This window comes from Scyliorhinus canicula, chromosome 11, assembly GCF_902713615.1.
Source record: "Scyliorhinus canicula chromosome 11, sScyCan1.1, whole genome shotgun sequence".
Taxonomy (NCBI): domain Eukaryota; kingdom Metazoa; phylum Chordata; class Chondrichthyes; order Carcharhiniformes; family Scyliorhinidae; genus Scyliorhinus; species Scyliorhinus canicula.
Window position 1 is genome coordinate 30150337 of NC_052156.1, and position 21338 is coordinate 30171674.

At 43.2% G+C, this 21338-nt stretch overlaps 3 protein-coding genes across 11 annotated transcripts in view; 2 read left to right on the plus strand and 1 right to left on the minus strand.

Annotated features, from left to right (window-relative positions):
• Positions 1-3315, plus strand: part of tsen2 (TSEN2 tRNA splicing endonuclease subunit) — a 38281-nt gene extending 34966 nt beyond the window's left edge. For 4 of the 5 annotated variants that reach the window (XM_038812674.1, XM_038812673.1, XM_038812671.1 and 1 more), the window contains exons 9-11: positions 413-449; positions 542-653; positions 2959-3315. In XM_038812674.1, the coding sequence (XP_038668602.1) occupies positions 413-449; positions 542-653; positions 2959-3159 (350 nt within the window). In that variant the 3' untranslated portion in view covers positions 3160-3315. The remainder of the gene's footprint in view (positions 1-412; positions 450-541; positions 654-2958) is intronic. The other variant, XM_038812672.1, reaches the window with a different exon arrangement.
• A 5756-nt stretch (positions 3316-9071) lies between these two features.
• LOC119973969 (MKRN2 opposite strand protein-like) lies at positions 9072-18170 on the minus strand. Of its 2 annotated transcripts, none has more exons than XM_038812682.1 (5): positions 18065-18170; positions 14971-15332; positions 11992-12041; positions 11073-11235; positions 9072-9540 (listed from the first exon to the last, which is right to left on the minus strand). In XM_038812682.1, the coding sequence occupies exons 2-5, from the start codon at positions 14976-14978 to the stop codon at positions 9312-9314; spliced, it is 450 nt and encodes a 149-aa protein (XP_038668610.1). In that variant the 5' UTR covers positions 14979-15332; positions 18065-18170; the 3' UTR covers positions 9072-9311. The 2 variants fall into 2 exon arrangements, with proteins under 2 accessions (XP_038668610.1, XP_038668609.1); XM_038812681.1 differs by having other exon boundaries at positions 14888-15332; positions 18065-18168.
• A 2052-nt stretch (positions 18171-20222) lies between these two features.
• Positions 20223-21338, plus strand: part of mkrn2 (makorin, ring finger protein, 2) — a 31358-nt gene continuing 30242 nt past the window's right edge. Inside the window, exon 1 of one of the 4 annotated variants that reach the window (XM_038812677.1) lies at positions 20223-20364. In XM_038812677.1, coding sequence (XP_038668605.1) covers positions 20336-20364 — 29 coding nt within the window. In that variant the 5' untranslated portion in view covers positions 20223-20335. The remainder of the gene's footprint in view (positions 20365-21338) is intronic. The other 3 variants (XM_038812679.1, XM_038812678.1, XM_038812680.1) reach the window with 3 other exon arrangements.

Sequence of the window (21338 nt, forward strand, 5' to 3'; positions counted from 1 at the left end):
CAACTCTTCCTGGTGGCTGGTGGTCTGATAGATAGATTGCTACTCGGCACATGACTGCGGTGCCACGGGATATATATTTGCATAAGTTGTGATAAATCACTCCAGAAAGCTATCCAGATGGAACAGAAAAAGTAGTACAGGTGCTTCAACTATATTTTAAAAGAATATGAACTTAACAGGAAGGGGGGGGGGGGGAAATCCTTCCCTGGTAATAGTTCACTGACTTACTCCAGGCAAGGCCAACAGTTGCCGTGTTGGGTAGTTCAGTGCGTTTTATATAGAGATTCATGTAACTCTAGATGAGCCTTATGTACTTTGACAGTATTTCCTTGGCTGATCCAATCCAAAATTAGAATGCTCTGCTTTTATATGCAAGATTTTAAGTGACACTTGATTTTGCTTTGTATTTCAGTACTATATCGAAAAGGACCTCCATTTTATCATGCAAGGTATGAGCAGCAAAGTTCAGATAATAATTGTATTAGCGTCTTGTACTACTTAAATTCCAAAAGTTCCAGTGACTTTTTTTTTCTGCCTGCAGTTACTCAGTGGTGATTGAAATGGTTGATGACACTTGTCAGGGTTCACCGCGTAGGCCCTTTACTTGGAGATCACTTGCTGGGTTAAACCGAACCACTTCGAATGTCTCTAAGGTAAAGTTTCTCATTGGGCACACAGCCAGAAATTCAAATTGGATGACGTTAATACTCATTCCTCCTCCTCTGTAAGAAGTCTTACAACACTAGGTTAAAGTCCAACTGGTTTGTTTCAAACACTAGCTTTCGGAGCGCATGCTCCTTCCCCAGGTGAATCCTCCTCTGTATTCAGCTATTCTGAGACAATGCAGAAAATTCCTGATCTGCCCCCAGGGTTCCGACTGTCACTCTGTGTGGATCGTAGATTTTCAGAGTAGATATTTACTTTGTTGAAAAATATTTGGCATCCACAAAATAGCAGATGGCATTTGTAATGCCCGCAGCACAATTAGCAGAGAATCATAGAGGTTTAGCACAGGAAGAGGTCATTTGACCCATTGTGGAACACCTAGTCTTCCCGTCCCTTTCTCAATGCCGTGTGATCTGCGAGCTTTAAATGTGTCTCCTGAAGCATTGCTACATCTGCCCTTAACCCCTTTAGATGCGCGGACACGCGCGCTCCTTTGACCCCATTCAAACCCCTCACATTCCACGTAATCAGCCTGGGGGGGCGCGCGCGCTAACCCCCCCGCGCTGACTAGCCATTGCCCTTTTTGGCCAACCTCGAGCCTGCAGCCTTCGCTTCCTCGAGCGCCCCCACAGGGAGCCCCCGACCCTCAATTGGTATCCCGAAATTGATACCTCCTCTGTCAGCAAAGCAGCATCCTCCCCCACCCCTCCAACAGCCCCACGACCCAAAACCCCCCACCAAGCACCAGCTGAGCACTTGCTCACCCCCCACTAGCTCCCGAGAGTCTGCTGACCCTGGTATCTCCAGCCCCTGCCGCCGATCAGACTGTCGCCTCATTGTTCCCTCTCCTCACATGAATAAACCAATTAAATTACCTCTCCAGCCCCAGTGAGTAAATAGTAAAATGAAATGAAAAATAAACAGAAGACACTAACATTGCCCCGTGAGGAGACACTTGTTGAACCAAGGCTCCAACGTCCCAAAAAATCGCACTAAGTACAGGGCCCTCTTCCCCCTCCGCATTTCAACTTTGCTGAAAACACAGCACCCTCCAGCCACCACCACAGCGTTTACACGCACCCAACATTGTACCCAGATTCTGGTAGATGGACACACATGCTCCCACATCCAACGCCTCCACACCTTCGGGAAGGCCCACAATTCTCAAGTTCTGTCTCCTGGACCTGTTTTCTAGGTCCTCCAGCCTCTACTGTCACTTCTTGTGGAAGTCATCCTGTGCCTCCATCTTAAGGGCCAATACAACCAACTCGTCCTCATGGTCGGATAGCTTTTTCTCCATCGCCTTAATCACTTTCCCCGGCCACTCCTGGTCGAGCAATCGATACACCAGAGAGGGAATCCATTTGGCAGTGTTCACTTCACCAATCTGTCCCAAAAAGTCCGTGAAAACTCCTGAAAAAAGGTGCGAGAATCCGTTCCAGACGAGAGCTACCAAATACTCCTCCTTGGCTGCAACCGGAAGTCTCGTCACCGCTTCTTCAATGGCCTTTGCGTGATCTTTTCGCAGTTGTTCCCTCTGCTGCTAGAATTCAGCTTTAATAAAGGCCCTCAAGTCAGCTTGAAGCCTTTAAGCTCGCCCTTCCCCCGCCTGCATGCTGGAAGAGGCTTTTGTCTTTGCTGCAGCTCCAGCCAAATCTTTCACTGTTTCTGCCGGGTCTGGTAACCAAGAGACATACCATTCCTGGGGGGAAAGCACTCCTCCAACATTCACCTACATCTTTTCATCAAAATTCCACCCCATATTGATTAAAAAGAGCTCTTTTCTGTAACCTTGGGCAGGAGCTGCCTCATATGTGACCACTCCATGGTCCACATCGGAAGTCCCCGGACCAGTAATTCAAAGACCCAAGCTAATGCTCTGGGGTTCTGGGTTCAAATCCCTACCACGGCAGATGGTGGAATTTTAATTCAATAAAAAATCTGGAATGAAAAGTCTAATGGTGACCATGAAACCATCGCTGATTGGTTCACTCATGTCCTTCAGGGAAGGAAATCTGCTGTTCTTACCTCGTCTGACCTACATGTGACTCCAGATCCACAAAGCAATGCCCCTCACTGCAATGGCCGGGCAAGCCACTCACTCAGTTCAAGGGCAATTAGGGATGGGCAAGAAATGCTGGCCCAGCCAGCGACGCCAAGAACAATTTTTATTTTAAATCTGAAGGAGACAGGGGAGCAAATGGTTCGGCTGACATTTGCATCTGATTAAAGTACCATCTTGCTTGTTTTGATATTGACACCTAACATTTTTGCTATGTCTTTTTGTTCCAGGAGCTTCTGTTATGCTATTTAATTAAACCGTCAGATATGACTGATGAGGAAATGACATCACCAGAATGTATGAAGAAAATTAACGTTCAGGTGGAAGGATTGTGTTTTAGTGAAATTATCAATGAATGTTTGCCTTTGTTTAATTTACAGCGCATCCATTACTTCAGCTACTTATGTTTATTTCTGTGTTGTAGGAGCTGATTGTAAGCCGTTGGATTTCTTCCCGAGAACGCACTGATCAAGAAGAGTTGTGACATATTTCAAAGTATTGATAAAGTAGGTTCATGTGGGGACCAAGTGGCTAGAAGAACAGCTGAAGTCAATAAATTTGAAAAGATTACTTTTACTATGATTTAATTCTTGACTTTTGGAGTCTTCTTTGCCACTTTAAATGCCGGTATACGTCATCTGTCTTTAAATTCTGTGAAAACAAAAATTAACTTTTGTTTTCAGAAAAAAAATGATTAAAGTCAGTTCAAATTAAGCACTGTGAAACTGGTGAGTAAACCAAGCCTGAGCAGACTTGCACAGATCACCAACTCTCAACTGCACTCTGATACTAAGAGTTAGAAGTTTAATACGTCATAGATGGCATAGGCAGTGTATCACATTATAACTGCCACTGATAACTTATACTCACACTTGCAGCATTTATAAAACACACATTTATTTTTCATGACTAATCCCTTCGTTCCACATTGTCACGTAGTCACAATTACACCAGTTTATTCTGTTTGCATGAACGGTTAATGGAAACTTTTTGAAAACTGATCCGTCCGTATTCAGCTGTGTCAATGGGTAGGTCTTGTGACTGATGCAGGTCAAATTCAGATTTTACGTCTATTAAAAATTTACAGAGCCATTAGAAAATGGGCATAGATTCTTACTTAAAACAACTGTTCCAGCTGATTTTATAATTTAACCTGCCCAGTAAAAGAACATGTGGCTTTAGATAGCTTTTCAGTACACTTTCTATGAAATTAGACTAGAATTAGGATGATCCATCATAAAAATGAAACAAATTCCATCTCCCGTTCACTCGGTTCTCCTATCTGATTATCTTTGTAATGCAGTTTATAATACATGGCATTAAAAATTTATCTTTTGTTCAAAACAAATGCAAAAAATATGACAAACAGCAGTTCTATCAGTTAAATTAACAGCAGTGTTTTCTTTGAAGAATTACTTCAAAATATTTTACCAATTGTACTATAGTGACTAACCCCCATAATCATAGAATCATAGAATTTACTGCACTCTGCCATCGCTTAAAACATATTAATGACACCACCAGGAAATATACATTTCAAATCTCATGGAGGAGAATCCTTTAGCACGATGCATATTTATTTACGTTTCTGGAAGACTTCAGTGGAACAACGACACCCAAAAAATAAAATTGCTTCCATTTATTTTGGTTGGGCAGGCTTTCAATTGTTGTTTTAAACCTAAAGATAAAAAGGTTACAGGGAAAGGGTGGAGGAATGGGACTGGCTGATTTGCTGTTGCAGGGAGCTGACGTGGAATCCTTCTGTGCTGTAACATAAAGGGTCAATGAGGGTAATGCTGGTGGTGTACATAGATTTTCAGAAGGCATTTGATAGTGTCACATGACAGGCTTCATAGAATAAAAGGGACAGTAGTAATGTTGATACAAAATTTGCTGAATAATGGGAAGCAGGGAGTAAGGATTAATGGATAATTTTCAGGCTCTATGAAAGTTTGTAGTGGTGTTCCTCATGGGGCCCATATTGGGACCTTACCATTTCCTGATCTAGATCGTGGCGTGCGGGGTACAATTTCAAAGTTTGGGGAAGACACAAAACTTAGATGTATTGTAAACTGTGAGGAGGACAGTGCAGAACCTCAAAAGGACATAGGCCAGTTTATGGAGTGGGCAGAGAAGTAGCAAATGATGTTCAATGAGGAGAAATGGTGCATTTTAGGAAGAAGAACATGGAGAGACAATATAAAATAGGGGGCAAAATTATTAAGGGAAATGTATAAGTCATTAAAGGTGGCAGGACAGGTGGAGAGAGCAATTAATAAAGCATATAGTAGGGCAGCACAGTGGCCTCCCGGCGCCGAGGTCCCAGGTTCGATCCCGATTCTGGGCCACTGTCCGTGTGGAGTTTGCACATTCTCCCCGTGTTTGCGTGGCTTTTGCCCCCACAACCCAAAGATGTGCAGGCTAGGTGGATTGGCTACGTTAAATTGCCCCTTAATTGGAAGAAATGAATTGAGTACTCCAAATTAAAAAAAATAATAAAGCATATAGTAATAGAGGCCTTATTAATAGAGGCATTGGTCTGGATTCTCCAATTTTGCGACTAAGTGCCGACGACGCCTTGGGAAAATGGTGTTTTACGACGCCAAAATCAGCACCGAACCCTCACCGATTCCGGTACCAGTGAGTGGTTGGAAACAGCGCTGGGTAAAACTCCTGGCTCCAAAAAAGGCCAGAGAATGGCCAGGTCTGTGGCCGCGCATGCGCACGACGTTGACCTGCAACGGTCGTGCCGTACAATATGGTGCCAGCCGCGCGTGTACCTGACCTGCCAGATAGTACCCCCCGCCGCCCCCATACCTCCTCTCGCCACCCACAGACCACACCCCACCTGTCCCCCTGACTGGCGGTGCTGGACACGGTCCACAGCCGCCACGCCAGGTTGGCGGTAACTTAGAGCACACCCATCGGCCCATTGGGAACGGAGCATCAGGGGAGGGCCTTCAGGTGATGTCCTGAGGCGGTCCCAACAGCATGTGGCGTACGCCCTGATTATGCCGCTTTAGAGGGGGCAGAGCATCCGGAAACAGGCGCCGATTTTGCCATCAAAAGGGATTCTCCACCAGATCCCTGATCACGATATCAGCGTCAGGCAACAGAGAATCTCACACAATGAGTACAAGAGCAAGGAGGTTATCTTGAACTTCTATAAAACACTAGTTAGGCCTCCGTTTCAGTATTGTTCTAGACACCATGCTTTAGAAAGGATGTAAACATATTGGAGAGAGTGCAGAAGAGGTTTACAAGAATGGTTCCAGAGTTGAGCAACTTCAGTTATGAGGATAGATTGGAGATGTTGGATCTGTTCTCCTTGAGAGAAGGTGGGGAAGAGATTTGATGGATATGTTCAAAAACATGAAGGGGCTGGACAAATCAAATAGGGAGAAATTGTTCCCGCTCATAAAAGGATCAAGAACAGAGGGTAGAGATTTTAAAGTAATTTACAAAAGAGCAAATGTATTGTGAGAAAAATCTTTTTCACACAATGAGTGGTTTGGGTCTGGAATGCATTCTGGAAATGTGGTGGAGTCAGGTTCAATTGAGGCATTCAAGAGGGCATTGGATGATTGTTTTTTGTTCAGGGGTATGGGGAAAAGACTGGAAATGGCATCATAATGCTCGTGTGAAGAGACGGTGCAGATACGATGGGCCAAATGGCCTCTTTCTGCACCATAACAATTCCCTGCTTCTGTAACCATTCTATGGTTCTATGTTTTGCCACCACCTCTGAGGCTCCATTCTTTAGGACTCCCTTCACTTGGCCCCAATGTTAATTACCCCTACAGAGGTGGATTAACAATGAAAGACACTGTCCTGGGCCCCATCAATTGGAGAGCCCGATGCTCGCTGGTGTTTGTGGGTACTAAACAGACTCTGATAACTCTGTATTTGCTGATAGGTGCAACAAATACAAATGAGCCTATTAGAAGGCAATGCAGAGAGATATCAGACTCCCCTTAGAGTGGAAAACCAGACTGGTCCAAACATTGAGACACATGCGACGAACGAGAGGTGACTAGGTGATGAGGGAGTGGCAGAGGCAGAAGATCCTGTGTTTTATGTTTGAAAAAAAATATACAGCCGGCAGGATTCTCAACCCAGGGCTGAGGAGGGCAGGCCAGCCAGCAACAGTGAGGTGAGACGCCAGGGTCAGGCGGAAGCCATGAGATGGTGTTCCAGCCGGTCGGGGTCAGCAGCCGGCGAGCAGCAAAGGGATTAGGATAAGGGTGACTCAACACCCAGGGCTGAGGAGGGCAGGCCAGCAACTGAAAGGCGCCAGGCGAAAGTCACGAGCGAAGGTGAGCCAGCCGGTCAGCAGCCATCAAGCAATGAGGGAAGACGGCGAGGGGGCGACTGAATCCAGCCAAGGCTTAGGGCCGGCCAGCCAGCAATAGTGAGGTGCAAGGCACTGAATCTAGCCTTACTGGAATGAGGAGATGAAAACTAAGGCAGGAAGCTGCCTTGAAGACCTCAGGCAAGCGAGGTTAGTGAGAATGGGACAGTGTGAGGGGATGGGGGGGGTGGGGGAGATCGGGGGAGGAGAGTATGTGAAAATGAGTTAGCCAGAGTTGCAGACTTGCACTAAAGCGGTGATCAATTTGTATTCATGTGGCTTGCGCCTTTGCTTTCTGTGGGACGAGGATGGTCAGAGTTGGGAGGGGCATGATATCATGGGAGGGGGAACAACAAACGAAAGTGAGCAAGGGGGACCCACAAATCCACCTCTGCCTACACAGCAACACAGCAGGAGTCGTCCGTCATCCTTCACAGCTGGAATTTTCCACTGACAGTGAACAAAGTTTTGGCAGGCACGCCAAATTTTCCGTTCTCGCCAGCAAGGGGTCCAGCCACAGAAGAGACCGGAGAATCCTGCCCACAGCTAACAGTGGCTTCTTCTACTTTATGTTGTCACCACAGGAGTACCCTGAAATTACAACATTTGCCCTTTGCATTTCTTCACGTGTACGCTGTTGGAAGTTATAGTTCTCTTCAAAACCTTGTGACATTGCCTTGTCAGTTTGCTTATTTCATGTAAATTTTACATTATTTTTCACTGTACATTAACATTAAGTGTGATTTTTACATTTCTTGAAGTATAGATGGTCTAATTTTTAAATTTCCATTACAGCAGATTTATCATGCGGTAATGCAATTTGTCACCATTTAAAGCCTGCTGGTTAATGCCATAAATAATTCAACTTTATTCTGGAGGGACAATCTCATTTATTATCACGGTGGTTTCCTTTAGTGGTTAATGGGTTTTCTGGCTGATACTATAATGAGACAGTCCAGAACATTCCAGGACTGATTTTCACCTCTGGAATCAGGGATGTAAATTCAGTTGTTGTCTCTTTCTGCTGCGTGGAAAGGAATTAATTGAAATGAGCTTGGCTATTCCTAATTTAGCTTCTCGCGAGATACCAGCTATTGCCACATAATGTAACATGGTGACAATCTCACTAAAACATGATCACTGTGTGAAATGGCAGTATTATGCTGGCATAATAATTGTGACAAATAAAATTCAAGATTGGCTTATTTTAGTACAGTAAATAATTACATTTATTGACCTACTTGGAAAGGAAACTAGGCACAGATTTTTCAGCTCCAGATATATTCACTTTCTCGCAAAGGTCACTGCATATTCATCAGGAGCAGGAGGTCTAGCTCGTTTATTTTGCCCTTATGCAAGCCCAGGGTGAGAGTACATTATGAAGGCCAGATAACTCCAGATAAATGACCAGAGAATTCTCCAACTCTCAATCTCCCCAGATTGATGAATGCGCCTTGTTGTCATTGATTGGTCTTTTCAAAGAACAGTAAAGTAGGAACATGAAAATGAAATGAAATGAAAATCGCTTATTGTCACAAGTAGGCTTCAATTAAGTTACTGTGAAAAGCCCCTAGTCGCCACATTCCGGCGCCTGTCCGGGGAGGCTGGTATGGGAATCGAACTGTGCTGCTGGCCTGCTTGGTCTGCTTTAAAAGCCAGCGATTTAGCCCAGTGAGCTAAACCAGCCCCTACAGGGGGAACATGAAGACAATAATGAATATACATTCTAACCTCTGGGCGTAATCTAATGCGGTTTAAGTTTTACTTGAAAATGAAATGAAAATCACTTATTGTCACGAGTAGGCTTCAATGAAGTTACTGTGAAAAGCCCCTAGTCGCCACATTCCGGCACCTGTCCAGGGAGGCTGGTACGGGAATCGAACCGTGCTGCTGGCCTGCTTGGTCTGCTTTAAAAGCCAGCCATTTAGCCTGGTGAGCTAAACCAGCCCAACTTGTATTGGATACTCCAGTGAATACCATGTGGTCATTATGTTAAATTTACAGGTTATCATTTATTTATATCACAGTTTCATGGTTAAAACAAGAGATATTAGAGATTGTTAAAAACAGTCACAGATCCGCACTTTTATTTCCAATAGACAATAGTAGAAAATGTAATGCTGTTAATCTGATGGTAGCTTTATTCATCTTTTCCACAAAGAAGTTTCTTCTGTGATTCAGTAGAAATATTGTTTCCGGTGTGATAGAATTAATATAATTAAGGCTATACTTTTAAAATTGACTACTGATATCTTCTGATTGTAAGCCATCCGCGATATAAAAATAGCTTCTGCTTAAGTCTCGGTAGAGCGTGATATATCTGGAGGCTCTTTTTGTCCGTGGAACCACAAACCTCTCGGTAAATTCAGTCCTACTCATTTGTCGTTTACTTTGTGCCGCCAACACACGGTTGATGAAGGTCAGTGCATAGGAGTAGCAGTTGTGCTCATATTCATTGTACCTATAATTATACACACCAATAATCATATTTAGAAAACATTATTGTGATTGTCGTGGTTATTAAATAGTAGTTGTGAACAGCTGGATTAGGTAACAGGCAAGGACATCAGGAAGGAAACCTAATCCCCCATTGTAGTTGTATCTTGTGAGACTTGTAGGTTAACGAAGGAGTTGGATGATAATTCATAGAGTCCCTACAGTGAAGCAGGTCCTTGGAGTCTGCACAGGCCCTTCGAAAGACCACCATACCTAGGCCCAATCCCCCACCCTATCACTATAACCCCACCCGACCTTTGGACACTTCGGGGCAATTTAATATGGTCAATCCACCTAATCGGCACATCTTTGGACTATAGGAGGAAACCGGATCACCTGGAGGAAACCCACACAGACACGGGGAGAAAGTGCAAACTCCAAACAGACAGTCACTCGAGGTCGGAATTGAACCTGAGTCCCTGGCGCTGTGGGGTGGCAATGATAACCATGTATTTGTTTTATAATACAAGTCTCTCTCCCAACTTAAGTATCTATATGCAACATCTTGAGGAATAATGAAAGCAAAAAAAAAAAAGCTGATCTTAAGGATTGGAATTTGCTCCAATTAGTTATTTATTATGTGTGTAGCAGCAACCTGACATTTGATTTTCTTTTGAAAAACAAAGAAAGGTTTCCAGATATTTGTTTCATTGTTTTTGTTCAGCTGTGTAATAGGAATGAGAATTCTGCAGCAGTGATACTCCAGAATGTTATTTGATTTTTTTTTCCCCTCAATCTGTTCTCATGAAGCTGTTGCCTCGAGCCAGAGTGGAGTTTCAGGGATGCAAATATCTCCAAATGGCTCTTCACTACAAGCACGAAGGGCCAACCCTCACAACCAAGTCCAGCCTGACTTCACCCAGCACCCATACAGGCTCAATTCCAGCAAGGGCTGGCAGAATTAAACAACTAATGCATCAGAGGCCAGTAAATCAACCTATATCTTCTCAGCTCACCATGTTTCAGTACACCACCAATTGATGCAGTTACTCACTGGTCAAAATGGAAGGAAATGGGGACTTAAAGAAAAAGAGGAATATACAACAAAGAGTTACCTTCTAAGATTTTACTAAGGAATACAACTTTGCTAACTAAAAAAAATGATAATCATATAAATAATAAAATCCAAGTCTGCCATAGAAAAACACAGCTACAATTGGAGCACTTGCATGCAATGGCTTCAGGGCAATCGTCCGTGTAATGTGAAAGGTGCAATGAGGTTTCAGAGCTAGGCTCAGTGTACTGGTGCATCATCTGCATTGAATGTATTATCAATGAATTATCATTGAGGGTAGTTAGAATGTGGAATTATCTGCCGCAAAAATCACCGAAACAGAATTATTCAGTTATTTTAAAAGGAAATTAGTTTACGTATTTCAAAAATAAGATTAAAAAAGGTTTGGGAAGTGAGCCAGAGACTGTCAGATCAATAGTTTCACAGGGCAAAATCATCAACACAATCTTGATGGTCCAAATGACCTGTGCTATGGTTCATACCTGTTTGGTAACCATAACTCAGCTGTGGAGAACTGTTCCAAATAAAGATCCCACTGGTTCATTAAACTGTACATGTCTGGTTGTACCAGTGGAACACAAATACATTCCTCCCAACCACAGTCAGCTCTTTGGATGCCAGTTTCAATGTAATTGTATACAACGCCTGCAAAAAAAAAGAACGGTGTGAATTAAAATGGTCACTGCATGCAGCATATGTGACTGTATATTAAATCTGTAACTTTTAAGTTAGACTTTTAGTTTAAAAAAAAGTCTGAGTAGAAACGAGTCTGAGTAGGAACGATTTCCCCTAAAGGAATGGTTTCATTCTAATGGTCCCAGACTGTCCCTTCATGGGAAAGTCACAAGCACATTACCTGGTCACTAATAGTGCAGTATTAGTGCCATAGGTTGCGTCCTTCTGCCTGAGAAGAACAGTATGGGTGGAAGAAGGGGCAGTAATTAGGACAATTATCAATGTCAATCAGAATTATAAATTTCATACCAAACTCCCAATCATCCTATGAATAAAAAAAACTAAAATCGGAAAATAGAACATTACTCTTGTTTGCCCTAACTATTTTTTTTAACTTAGGCAAAAACAGAAAATACTGGACAATCTCAGTAGGTCTGACAGCATCTGAGGAGAGGGAGCTGCCGTTGAGTCTGGATTACTTTGTCAAAGCTTTGACCAAAGAGTCACCCAGACTCGAAACGTTAGCTCCGTTCTCTCTCCACAGATGCTGTCAGACCTGCTGAGATCATCCTGTATTTTCTGTTTTGGTTTCAGATTCCAGCATCCACAGTAATTTGCTTTTATCTTAAAACTTAGAAAATCGTTTTTTGGAGCAAATGTCATTTTGTGCCTAAATTACAGTGTTTTTGTTTATTAAGAGGTAATGTGATTTTATTTTAAACTCACCACTGGTATTTGAAATTCCAACATGAAGATCGGATCTGCCATCATAGTCTCTAGAAAACAAAGTGTAAATAGATGTTAAACTACTGTCCTTCAGAACACTATTTCTTACACCTTAATTGGATAACATAATAACTGCTGGTAAAAAAAAAAGAAATAAATAGGGGAACATACAAAAAAAAGAATCATAGTAAATAATGAAAAGTAATAGAAAAAAGGTTATTACAAAATATAAGTAAGTTGGAAAGAAAGTAAATATAAAAAGATAAAAAAAAAAAGGATCTTAGGCAGCACGGTAGCGCAGTGGTTAGCACAGTTTCTCCACAGCTACAGGGTCCCAGGTTCGATTGACGGCTTGGGTCACTGTCTGTGTGGAGTCTGCACGTTCTCCCCGTGTCTGCGTGGGTTTCCTCCGGGTGCTCCGGTTTCCTCCCACAGTCCAAAGGTGTGCAGGTTAGGTGGATTGGCCATGTTAAATTGCCCTTTGTGTCCAAAAAGGTTAAGTGGGGTTACGGGGATAGGGTGTAGGGTGCTCTTTCCAAGGGCTGGTGTAGACTCGATGGGCTGAATGGCCTCCATCTGCACTGGAGATTCTATGTTTACTGCCCATGAGGCCTTCAGCCTCTGACTCTCTGCAAAAGCAACTCAGCTGTCCCACTCCTCTCCACATACACACAAACACACAAGTTGGAAAGAAAGATGATAGAAAAGAAAAGAATCTTAGAATGTTTACTGCACAGGAGGCCTTCAACTGTTGTGTATATGTTGATTCTCTGCAAAAGCAACTGAGCTGTCCCACTCCTCACCCCCCCCCCCCCCCCCCCCCCCCCATACAGCCATATGCTGTATTAACCACTTTCACAACCTGCCTATTGAACAATTTGAGTACATATACCACCTCTGGATCCCTCGTGCTCCTGCACCTCCTTTTAGGAAATAAATGCAGAAAAATAAATCAAAAGAAAGTTGAAAAGAAATTCTGAACTCGGTATGTTGGGAAATAAAGAACAGAATTTAAACAAGGAAGGAAGAAAATTATATATAATTGAAAATTAAACTTCATTGTGCACAATAATGCTCTTTTATTACAAAAGTCCTACTTTCATTTCAATCCTATTACTGTTACTCTCACCGGAGTGAAATTTTCAATGTGTGTAAATTTACATTCCACCTGCTACGACAAAACATTGAAATAAAGCCACCCAAATCCTGTAAAACAGACAAGTGCTGTACTTGTGAAAAATGGTTCTAATTCATGAACTGTTGGCACTCGTCTGCTTTGCCAATTAATAATCCAAAGTTCTGTCACCCAGGTGTCATCTAAAAAGTCTCTAATGGTGCCACCAACGATCTCAGAACATCCCAACACGTTTTATAAATAATTAAATCCTTCATGAAATGTCATTGTTGTAATGCAGGAAACATAGCATCCAATTTGCACAGAGCAAGATCCCACATATAGCAACAAAATAAATGGCCTAGGAACTTTTTCTCAAGGTTTTGGTTGAGTAAATCTTGACTAAGTGATGCATGATCAATTGCACAAAGACTCAGATTGGGTACAACTGTGGCTTTATTGCAGTCAGATGTGTGGCCTCCTACTGCAGCTGGCGAAATGGCAGATCAATGGAGGACACGCATATTTATACAGCTCCTAGTGGGGGGAGCCAGCCGGCAGCAGTTACTGGCGAACCTGTAGTACAGGTCCTACCTTACATCCCCTAATACAGGTGTACACAGTGGTTCACCACACTAAGACACTGGAAGAACTTCTTCAGGCTGCTTTTTGATCTTTAACATCCACCTCAGGTGGCTTAAAAGGCCTCCTCCGTTGAATCCAAAAGGTGACACCACTATCTTTGCAACACTCAGTCAGTACCAAAGCATCAGCCTAGATTACTGCTCAAGTCTCAAGTACAACTTGAATCCACAACTTTCTGACTCTGATGCAAGATTTGAATAATTAGTGAACACCAGAAGTTTCTGACATGTAACCAAAAAGCCATTTTGGGAACAATGGGGTTGGCTATTTTCTATAAGTCTTTGGTATTTGCCAAGAATTATGTGCTGCTCCTACTAATGCAGAAGGTGGTGTGTGTCATTAACCTTCTCCTGAAACATTAAATCAGAACTCCTTTCAACAGGTTCAACCCTCATTTGCTGAGCCAGAGTTGGAACATAAGGACAATGGGAAATCTGATTTGTTACCATTTTGGGTCAATTTCTACTTGTCCCCCAGTGCAACCACCAGATCCAATCTGCCATACCTCAGTCTCTGATGTAACTGGTTGTTATATAGTTTATCATACTACAAAGAACATCACACATACAGTATTAATGGCACATTTCTCAAAAATACTGTTTCCAACAGAATATTAATTGCTTTTGGTTCTACTTTGCTCTCTGGAAACAATATTTGAAGGTCACAAAGCTTTATTTATTTATTCATTTTTAAAAGGTATTAATCTATACTTTATATGTGGCTATGCAGGACCTGCTTCTTCTGGTGTTGGGTAACACTAGATATATATAATCAAACAGCAAAGAACATCTGACAATGCTAACTAAACAGATGAGGCAACTAAACTGGATGAGAAAGGTTGTTCACCTTCTTCAATTCCCCCAACACCTCCCTCCGCCCCAAGTCTCATGTTGAACAACACATTTCTCAATGTTTTCGACATGGAGGAGTACCTTCATATTCTTTGCGGTTAACTGTAGACAATGTTGTCTATTATTTTAACAAATTAAATTACATTTGGCGTGTATGATTCGGTTTCAAACTGTATCACCGAGCCCGAGTCAGTTTTGAAGTTGTGCAGGAGCAGATTTAGGGGTTAACTCTGATGTGTAAATTAATGGCCAGTAATATCTCCGTTTGACTATCGGCACTCTTTACCTCAGAAACGATCCTTTAGTAGGTTTGATGAGGAATGAGCACTTTTCATGATGACCATCTACAAACGAGTTGGGAATACTGACCGGGGCATCTTCCAATCTCCGTCCCGGCAGACTCTGACCACAGATCGGACACTGCTCCGGGATGTTAAAGCAATAAATATCTTTCTGGCAGTGACGAAACATTATAATACGATTTTCCATTTCTTCCTTTACCAGACAGGGAAACACAGATAACTCCTGGGGGTCACTTTAAGTACCAATTTCCTAGTCCGGGAACAATGTAATTGACAGGCGCAGGAGCCAATGGCAACTTGAAGAGAAATGAACAAACACCAATTAGGATCGGTGGCTGATTGCTGGTCCCATCAAAGGCGTGGTGGGAAGGAGCCGGGGTTGTGCCAAAGTGAGTTGCTCTCTGTTCACCTGGTGGGTGTAGCGCAGATCTGTAGAGAGCACAGGAAAGGGGTGAGGCTGGTGCTGTGGTGATATATTCCCAACATTTCCTGTTATATGACACTTTTTCATATGTTGAGCTACCTCTTCGAATGGGAAATTGGTTGAGACAGAGACAATCCAATTCTAAGTAGCATGTTTTTACATGCGAGTCTTTTTGTATATCTGCACCCAGAACAATACTTTTCACTGTACCTCGGTGCACGTGATAATAAAACAAATCCAATAAAAAAGCAATAACTTCACTGGCAGGGCCTCATGCTGCGGAGGAGGGTTTGTAGGTGCAGACTGTGTTGAACAATCTTTCTCAAAGACAGCCACATAAACCAGCCACGCAGTGAATTCATGCCACATTTCTGCGTTACCTTTTTTCAACCTCTTTTGAGTCGAGGGCAAACCAATTCTAGGTGCAGACATGATTGATAACGCGATTGTATGATTTTTTAAAAATCACTGACCAATCACGTCATAGCGAAACTCGGGAGAGTAAAGCGAGCCAGTATGACTAGAGTGCTCCGTAACAGGTGAATCTTTACCAAAATGCTGAGAGCACTTTAAAATGCAATAATCATTCAAACTAAAACAAGTGTATTGTCCATAGAATCCCCACAGTGCAGAAGGAGGCTATTTGGCGCATTGAGTCTGCACCAACTCTCTGATAAAGCACCCTACCTAGGCCCAGTCCCCCGCACTGTACCCCATAATCCCACGCATTGATCATAGTTAATTCACCTAAACTGCACATTTTGGACTGTAAGAAAAAAACCAGAGTTCCCGGAGGAAACCCACCCATCCACACACACACACATGGGGAGAATGTGCAAATTCCACACAGTCAGTCACCCAAGGCTGGAGTTGAACGCAGGTCCCTGGCGCTGTGTGGCAGCAGGGCTAACCATTGTGCCACTGTGTCAGTGAGGGAAAAGGCAAACCAAAGACATGCATCAGATATTCGCTATTGTTCACTGGTGGCACTTGCGTCTTGGGTCAGAAAATGCGTTCAGTTACGAGGGAGGCTTGAGGACATAATCAAGGCTGACACTCCCACGCAATACTGAGTGAGTGCCTCACAGTTGGAGATACTGGGCGGGATTCTCTGTCCTGTCGCACCAAATTTCTGGTGCGGCACACCCCCCAGGATTCTCTGTCGCGCCAGCCAGCCAATGGGGTTTCCTATTGTCGGCAGCCTCACGCCGCTAAGAAATCCCTGGGCTGCCAGCGCAACGGAAAATCTTGACAGCGGAGAATCCTGCCCTCTGTCTTTCCAGTGAAAAGTTAAATCGAGGCCCTGTTGCCATCTCAGATGGACTAAAATATTTAATTCTATTCTGAAGAGAATCTCTCCCTGCTGGTTGGGCCAAGATTTATTACTCAATCAGTATCACAAAAACAAATAATCTGGTCATTGTTATATTGCTGTTGGTGGGAACTTGGTACATAGTGGTTAAAAAACTACTTCTTCGGCTGTCTGTGGAACGTTGTTAAAACATTAAATTTCTAAATGCAGGCTACCTTTTTCAATATGGATATGTATAATGGCACAATTCTAAGGTATCCATTCATCAAAAAACTCATGATTTATATAAATATATTATTTTAATATTTCCTATTATATGCTGTGTACTGTTACTTTTAAAAAAAATTTCCTTTGAATTAATGCTCATAAGAGCATTTCAGTGGAGAGGATATATGCAGAAAATAGAAATCATGGTGTAAGGGGTAACATATTGGCAGGGATAGAAGATTGGCTCGCTGACTGGAAACAGAGTTAGCATAAATTGATTTTTTTTCTGGTTGGCAGGATGTAACGAGTGGTGTCCCACAGGGATCAGTGCTGGAGCCTCAACCATTTTACAATTTTTTATAAATGACTTGGATGAAGGAGCCTTCATGGGGTGGTTGTTAAATTTTTTGATGACACAAAGATAGGTAGGAAATTAAGTTGTGAAGAGGACATAATGAGGACATAACAAAGGGATATAGATAGGTTAAAGGGGTGGGCAAAGATCTGGCAAATGGCGTGTAATGTGAAATTGTCTACTCTTGCAGAAGGAATTAAAATGAAGCACATTATTGACATGTTAGGAGATTTAAATAATAACCATTCCTGTGATGTCTGTGACAACCATTTGAAAAAAATCCCTTAGAATGGGTAAATTTACTGGATCATTTAAGATTCCTATATCCCTTTCATGGAGTGAATAATGGAGATTGTGTGAATGCTTGGCTTCACAAGTACTTTAAACATAAGAAATGGAACATGCTGCAGAATCTTCCATTAGCAACTACAAGAAGCAGAATGCTGCTCTCATCACTTAAACTTTCTGCCGCTGTGTGAAGTTACCGAAGTTACAACAAAGAACAAAGAAAAGTACAGCACAGGAACAGGCCCTTCAGCCCTCCAAGCCTGTGCCGACCATGCTGCCCATCTAAACTAAAATCTTCTGCCCTTCCGGGGTCCGTATCCCTCTATTCCCATCCTATGGGATTTGCAAATATTAATTAGATACTTATAATAATACATTATGGTCAGGCTAATTTTTTTGATTGACTTCTAAAGATTATTTGTAATTCTTTATAGTGTTCAGGTACAGCAAATTTAGAACCTGACAAATGTAGATATTAACAGTAATCTTTACTAATTATAAACTAAAACTATGTACAGGTAGCACAACAAAACTGTAGTAAGTGTATGGATGGTTGGGGTCTAAACTTTACTCACCTCACAAAATTCACTTTGTGGCTTTTTGTAGTGACCAGTGATGCTGGAACTCATGAAGTATTTCAAACTTCAGTGATACTGAACTACAAAATGGAATAATCTTCTAGCACTGTAAGAACACATTTGAGAACACTGAGAGCAAAATAGAGATTGTTCCTGAATCTTGAAATCTCACATACTTTTAAACTCTCACAGGATTTCATTACACCATATAACAACTTGAACAATAGCACCCACACGTAGCACACCCAGGTTATCTAAAATAACACTCGATATTGCACTTCAGATCCTCCTTCCTACATGACTCATTCAAAATGGAAAAATAGGCTACTAATTGATCTTACTGTTGTTCTGATGTTTGTTTTGTTCATAATTAATTTGGAAAATAAATCCATTTCTACTTCCATTTTAAACACAAATAAATTGAGGGGAAAATAGAATTTTAAAAAAATCAGATTCAAAGAACAAAGAACAAAGAAAAGTACAGCACAGGAACAGGCCCTTCGGCCCTCCAAGCCTGTGCCGACCATGCTGCCCGTCTAAACTAAAATCTATTACACTTCCTGGGTCCGTATCCCTCTATTCCCATCCTATTCATGCATTTGTCAAGATGCCCCTTAACTGTCACTATCGTCCCTGCTTCCACCACCTCCTTCTGCAGCGAGTTCCAGGCACCCACTACCCTCTGTGTATAAAACTTGCCTCGTACATCTCCTCTAAACCTTGCCCTTCGCACCTTAAACCTATGCCCTCTAGTAATTGACCCATCTACCCTGGGGAAAAGCCTCTGACTATCCACTCTGTCTATGCCCCTCATAATTTTGTAGACCTCTATCAGGTCGCCCCTCAACCTCCTTTGTTCCAGTGAGAACAAACCGAGTTTATTCAACTGCTCCTCATAGCTAATGCCCTCCACACCACGCAACATCCTGGTAAATCTCTTCTGCACCCTCTCTAAAGCCTGCACATCCTTCTGGTAGTGTGGCGACCAGAATTGAACACTATACTCCCAAGTGTGGCCTAACTAAGATTCTATACAGCTGCAACATGACTTGCCAATTCTTATACTCAATGCCCCAACCAATGAAGGCAAGCATGCCGTATGCCTTCTTGACTACCTTCTCCACCTGTGTTGCCCCTCTTGGTATCTGGTGTTCACTTTACATATTGCCTGATGTACTCAATAAAAGACTGAAACAAATTTGGACATTTGGAAATAAATAGTTGCATCCAGCAACATCTGCAGAGAAACATATAATCCACTGTTGTACCCAAGAGTTTCTGAAACTGGAGGGCACCACTGGCATTGGGCTGTATGTTAAACACTTGGTATGATATTTAATCATCTCTTGCCAACTTTGAACTTTTTTAAGTGTCATATTTACAATAAAAGCAGAATTTAAAACAATTGTTCATGGGATGTGGGTAACATTGATGTGCCCATTCTTAATTACTCTTGAAACTGAATTGTTTGATGGGCCATTTCAGAGGGCTGATAAGAGTCAACCCACATTCCTGTGGTTCTGGAGTCACGTATAGGCCAGACCAGGTATGAATGGCAGATTTCCTTCTCCAAAGGACACTAGTGAACCAGATAGGTTTTTAAAACAATCGATGATAGTTGCCAGGTCACCCAATACCAAGATTGGCATTACCCTCCAGCTGCGTTAACTGAATTTAAATTCTACCAGCTGCCAAAAGGCGGGATTTGAACGCATGTCCCGAGAACATTAGCCCGGGTCTGGAGTGCCAGCCCATTGGTATTACCACCGTCTTCCCTGGAAATGCTGTGAATACTCTGCCCTGGGGGGGGGGGGGGGGGGGGGTGGGGGGGGGGGGGGGGGGGGGGGGGGGGTCAGGCTTTGTTTTATAAGTGCTCCTGTGAAAGACATTGGGACTCCTCATTGTGTTGACGGTGCTTTACAAATGTAAGTTGTTGGTGGTGACTGCTGTGAGAAGTAGGAGCAGGTGCTCACACAGGTGAGGAGTGAAGACTAGGCCCAGACAGTGACTCCTGGGCATGCGCCACGTCAGGCCGCCGTCACTCCCTGGTGACAAAACAAACAGGAAAATGCGGCGGGGGCGCCCCCTCCGGCCAGTGCCGGAAGCGCACGGGGCGGTCCGGAACCCTTGTGTCCCGTCCCTGTGGCGGGTACGTGGGTTTAGACGGACGGACAGGAAACCGATGGGGGTTGTGGCGGCGCGGGGGGCGGTGTTTGTGTGGAGCGGGTAGGCTGGGGGAAATGAAGAGGATGTAGGACTGGCGGCGGGATGATGAGTACTAAACAGGTGACGTGCAGGTACTGAGCCTCTTGAATCGTGTTCCTTCTCGGGGAAGGCCGGGCTGGTGTCCGGGACTGGCGGCTCCCTCCCGGGGGTTATCCGCCATCAGATGGAGGGGGGTCTGCAAGGGAGGGCCAGGCCTTCAGCACCGGACAGACCCCCCCCAGCACAAAGGGTCTGGACACTGCCAGGGCCTGGCTCAATATTTTGACCATTTGCTGCATGTTTGCAGCGGATCTACCATTTGTTTTTAAATGGTGTGTTGAAGGTTAAATATTAAATCGCAGTGCTGGTTAATTACATTTGATTTTTGTCTGTATTTTTATTCCGGATCGTTGAACGCCTTTAAAAGACTGATGTTACTGACTTGCCTGTTATATCCGTTTAATCACCCTCTTTGTGTCGGTGCTTCTGAGGACGTTTTTACTTGTGGGGATGAATGTCCGCGTTCTGCCCCATCAGTAACTTTTACCCTCTCTACCTGGGACTGTGGAGTTGGATTGGCATCAAGATCACCCCACCCCCATCACAAAAAATAGCCCCAGATTGCAACCTCAGCGTGGTTCAACTCCGAACTGAGCTCGTGGCCAGACCGACACAAAGACTTGCCTATTTTCACCGATAGAATATCGCTTAATGCTGAATGCCCATCTGTTGCTGAAATTCACATCTATGCTTTTGTCATCTCTTAACTCTTTCAAAGCCCTCCCTCTCCTGGCCAGTCTCCCATCCTCCACCCTCCCCAAGCGCTGGCTCTTCCAAAATTCTCATGCTCATATCAAAGTGCCGCTTACCCATCATTCTTGTTTTTCCCCATCGGTGCTATTTGTGCGTTCAGCTGCCGAGGCCCAGGATTGCCCTTAAATAGAAATGGATTCAAGGAGGTTTATTTAAGGCCCACCCTTTGACCAAACTTTGAGACACATCTAAAAGCAAGGTGGCCATTGTTTTCCGTGTGTTTAAATGACAACTGAAGACTAAAGGTTAAACA

Bases quoted from the DNA above. Each gene is read 5' to 3' on its own strand.
- LOC119973969 (XM_038812681.1), bottom strand. From the start codon at position 15,090: ATGGAAAATCGTATTATAATGTTTCGTCACTGCCAGAAAGATATTTAT. The intron at 12,042-14,887 runs GTAAAGAGTGCC...TTTGTTTTCTAG, and splicing joins ACTAAAGGATCGTTTCTGAG to AGACTATGATGGCAGATCCG. The intron at 11,236-11,991 runs GTGAGTTTAAAA...TTTTTTTTGCAG, and splicing joins TGGAATTTCAAATACCAGTG to GCGTTGTATACAATTACATT.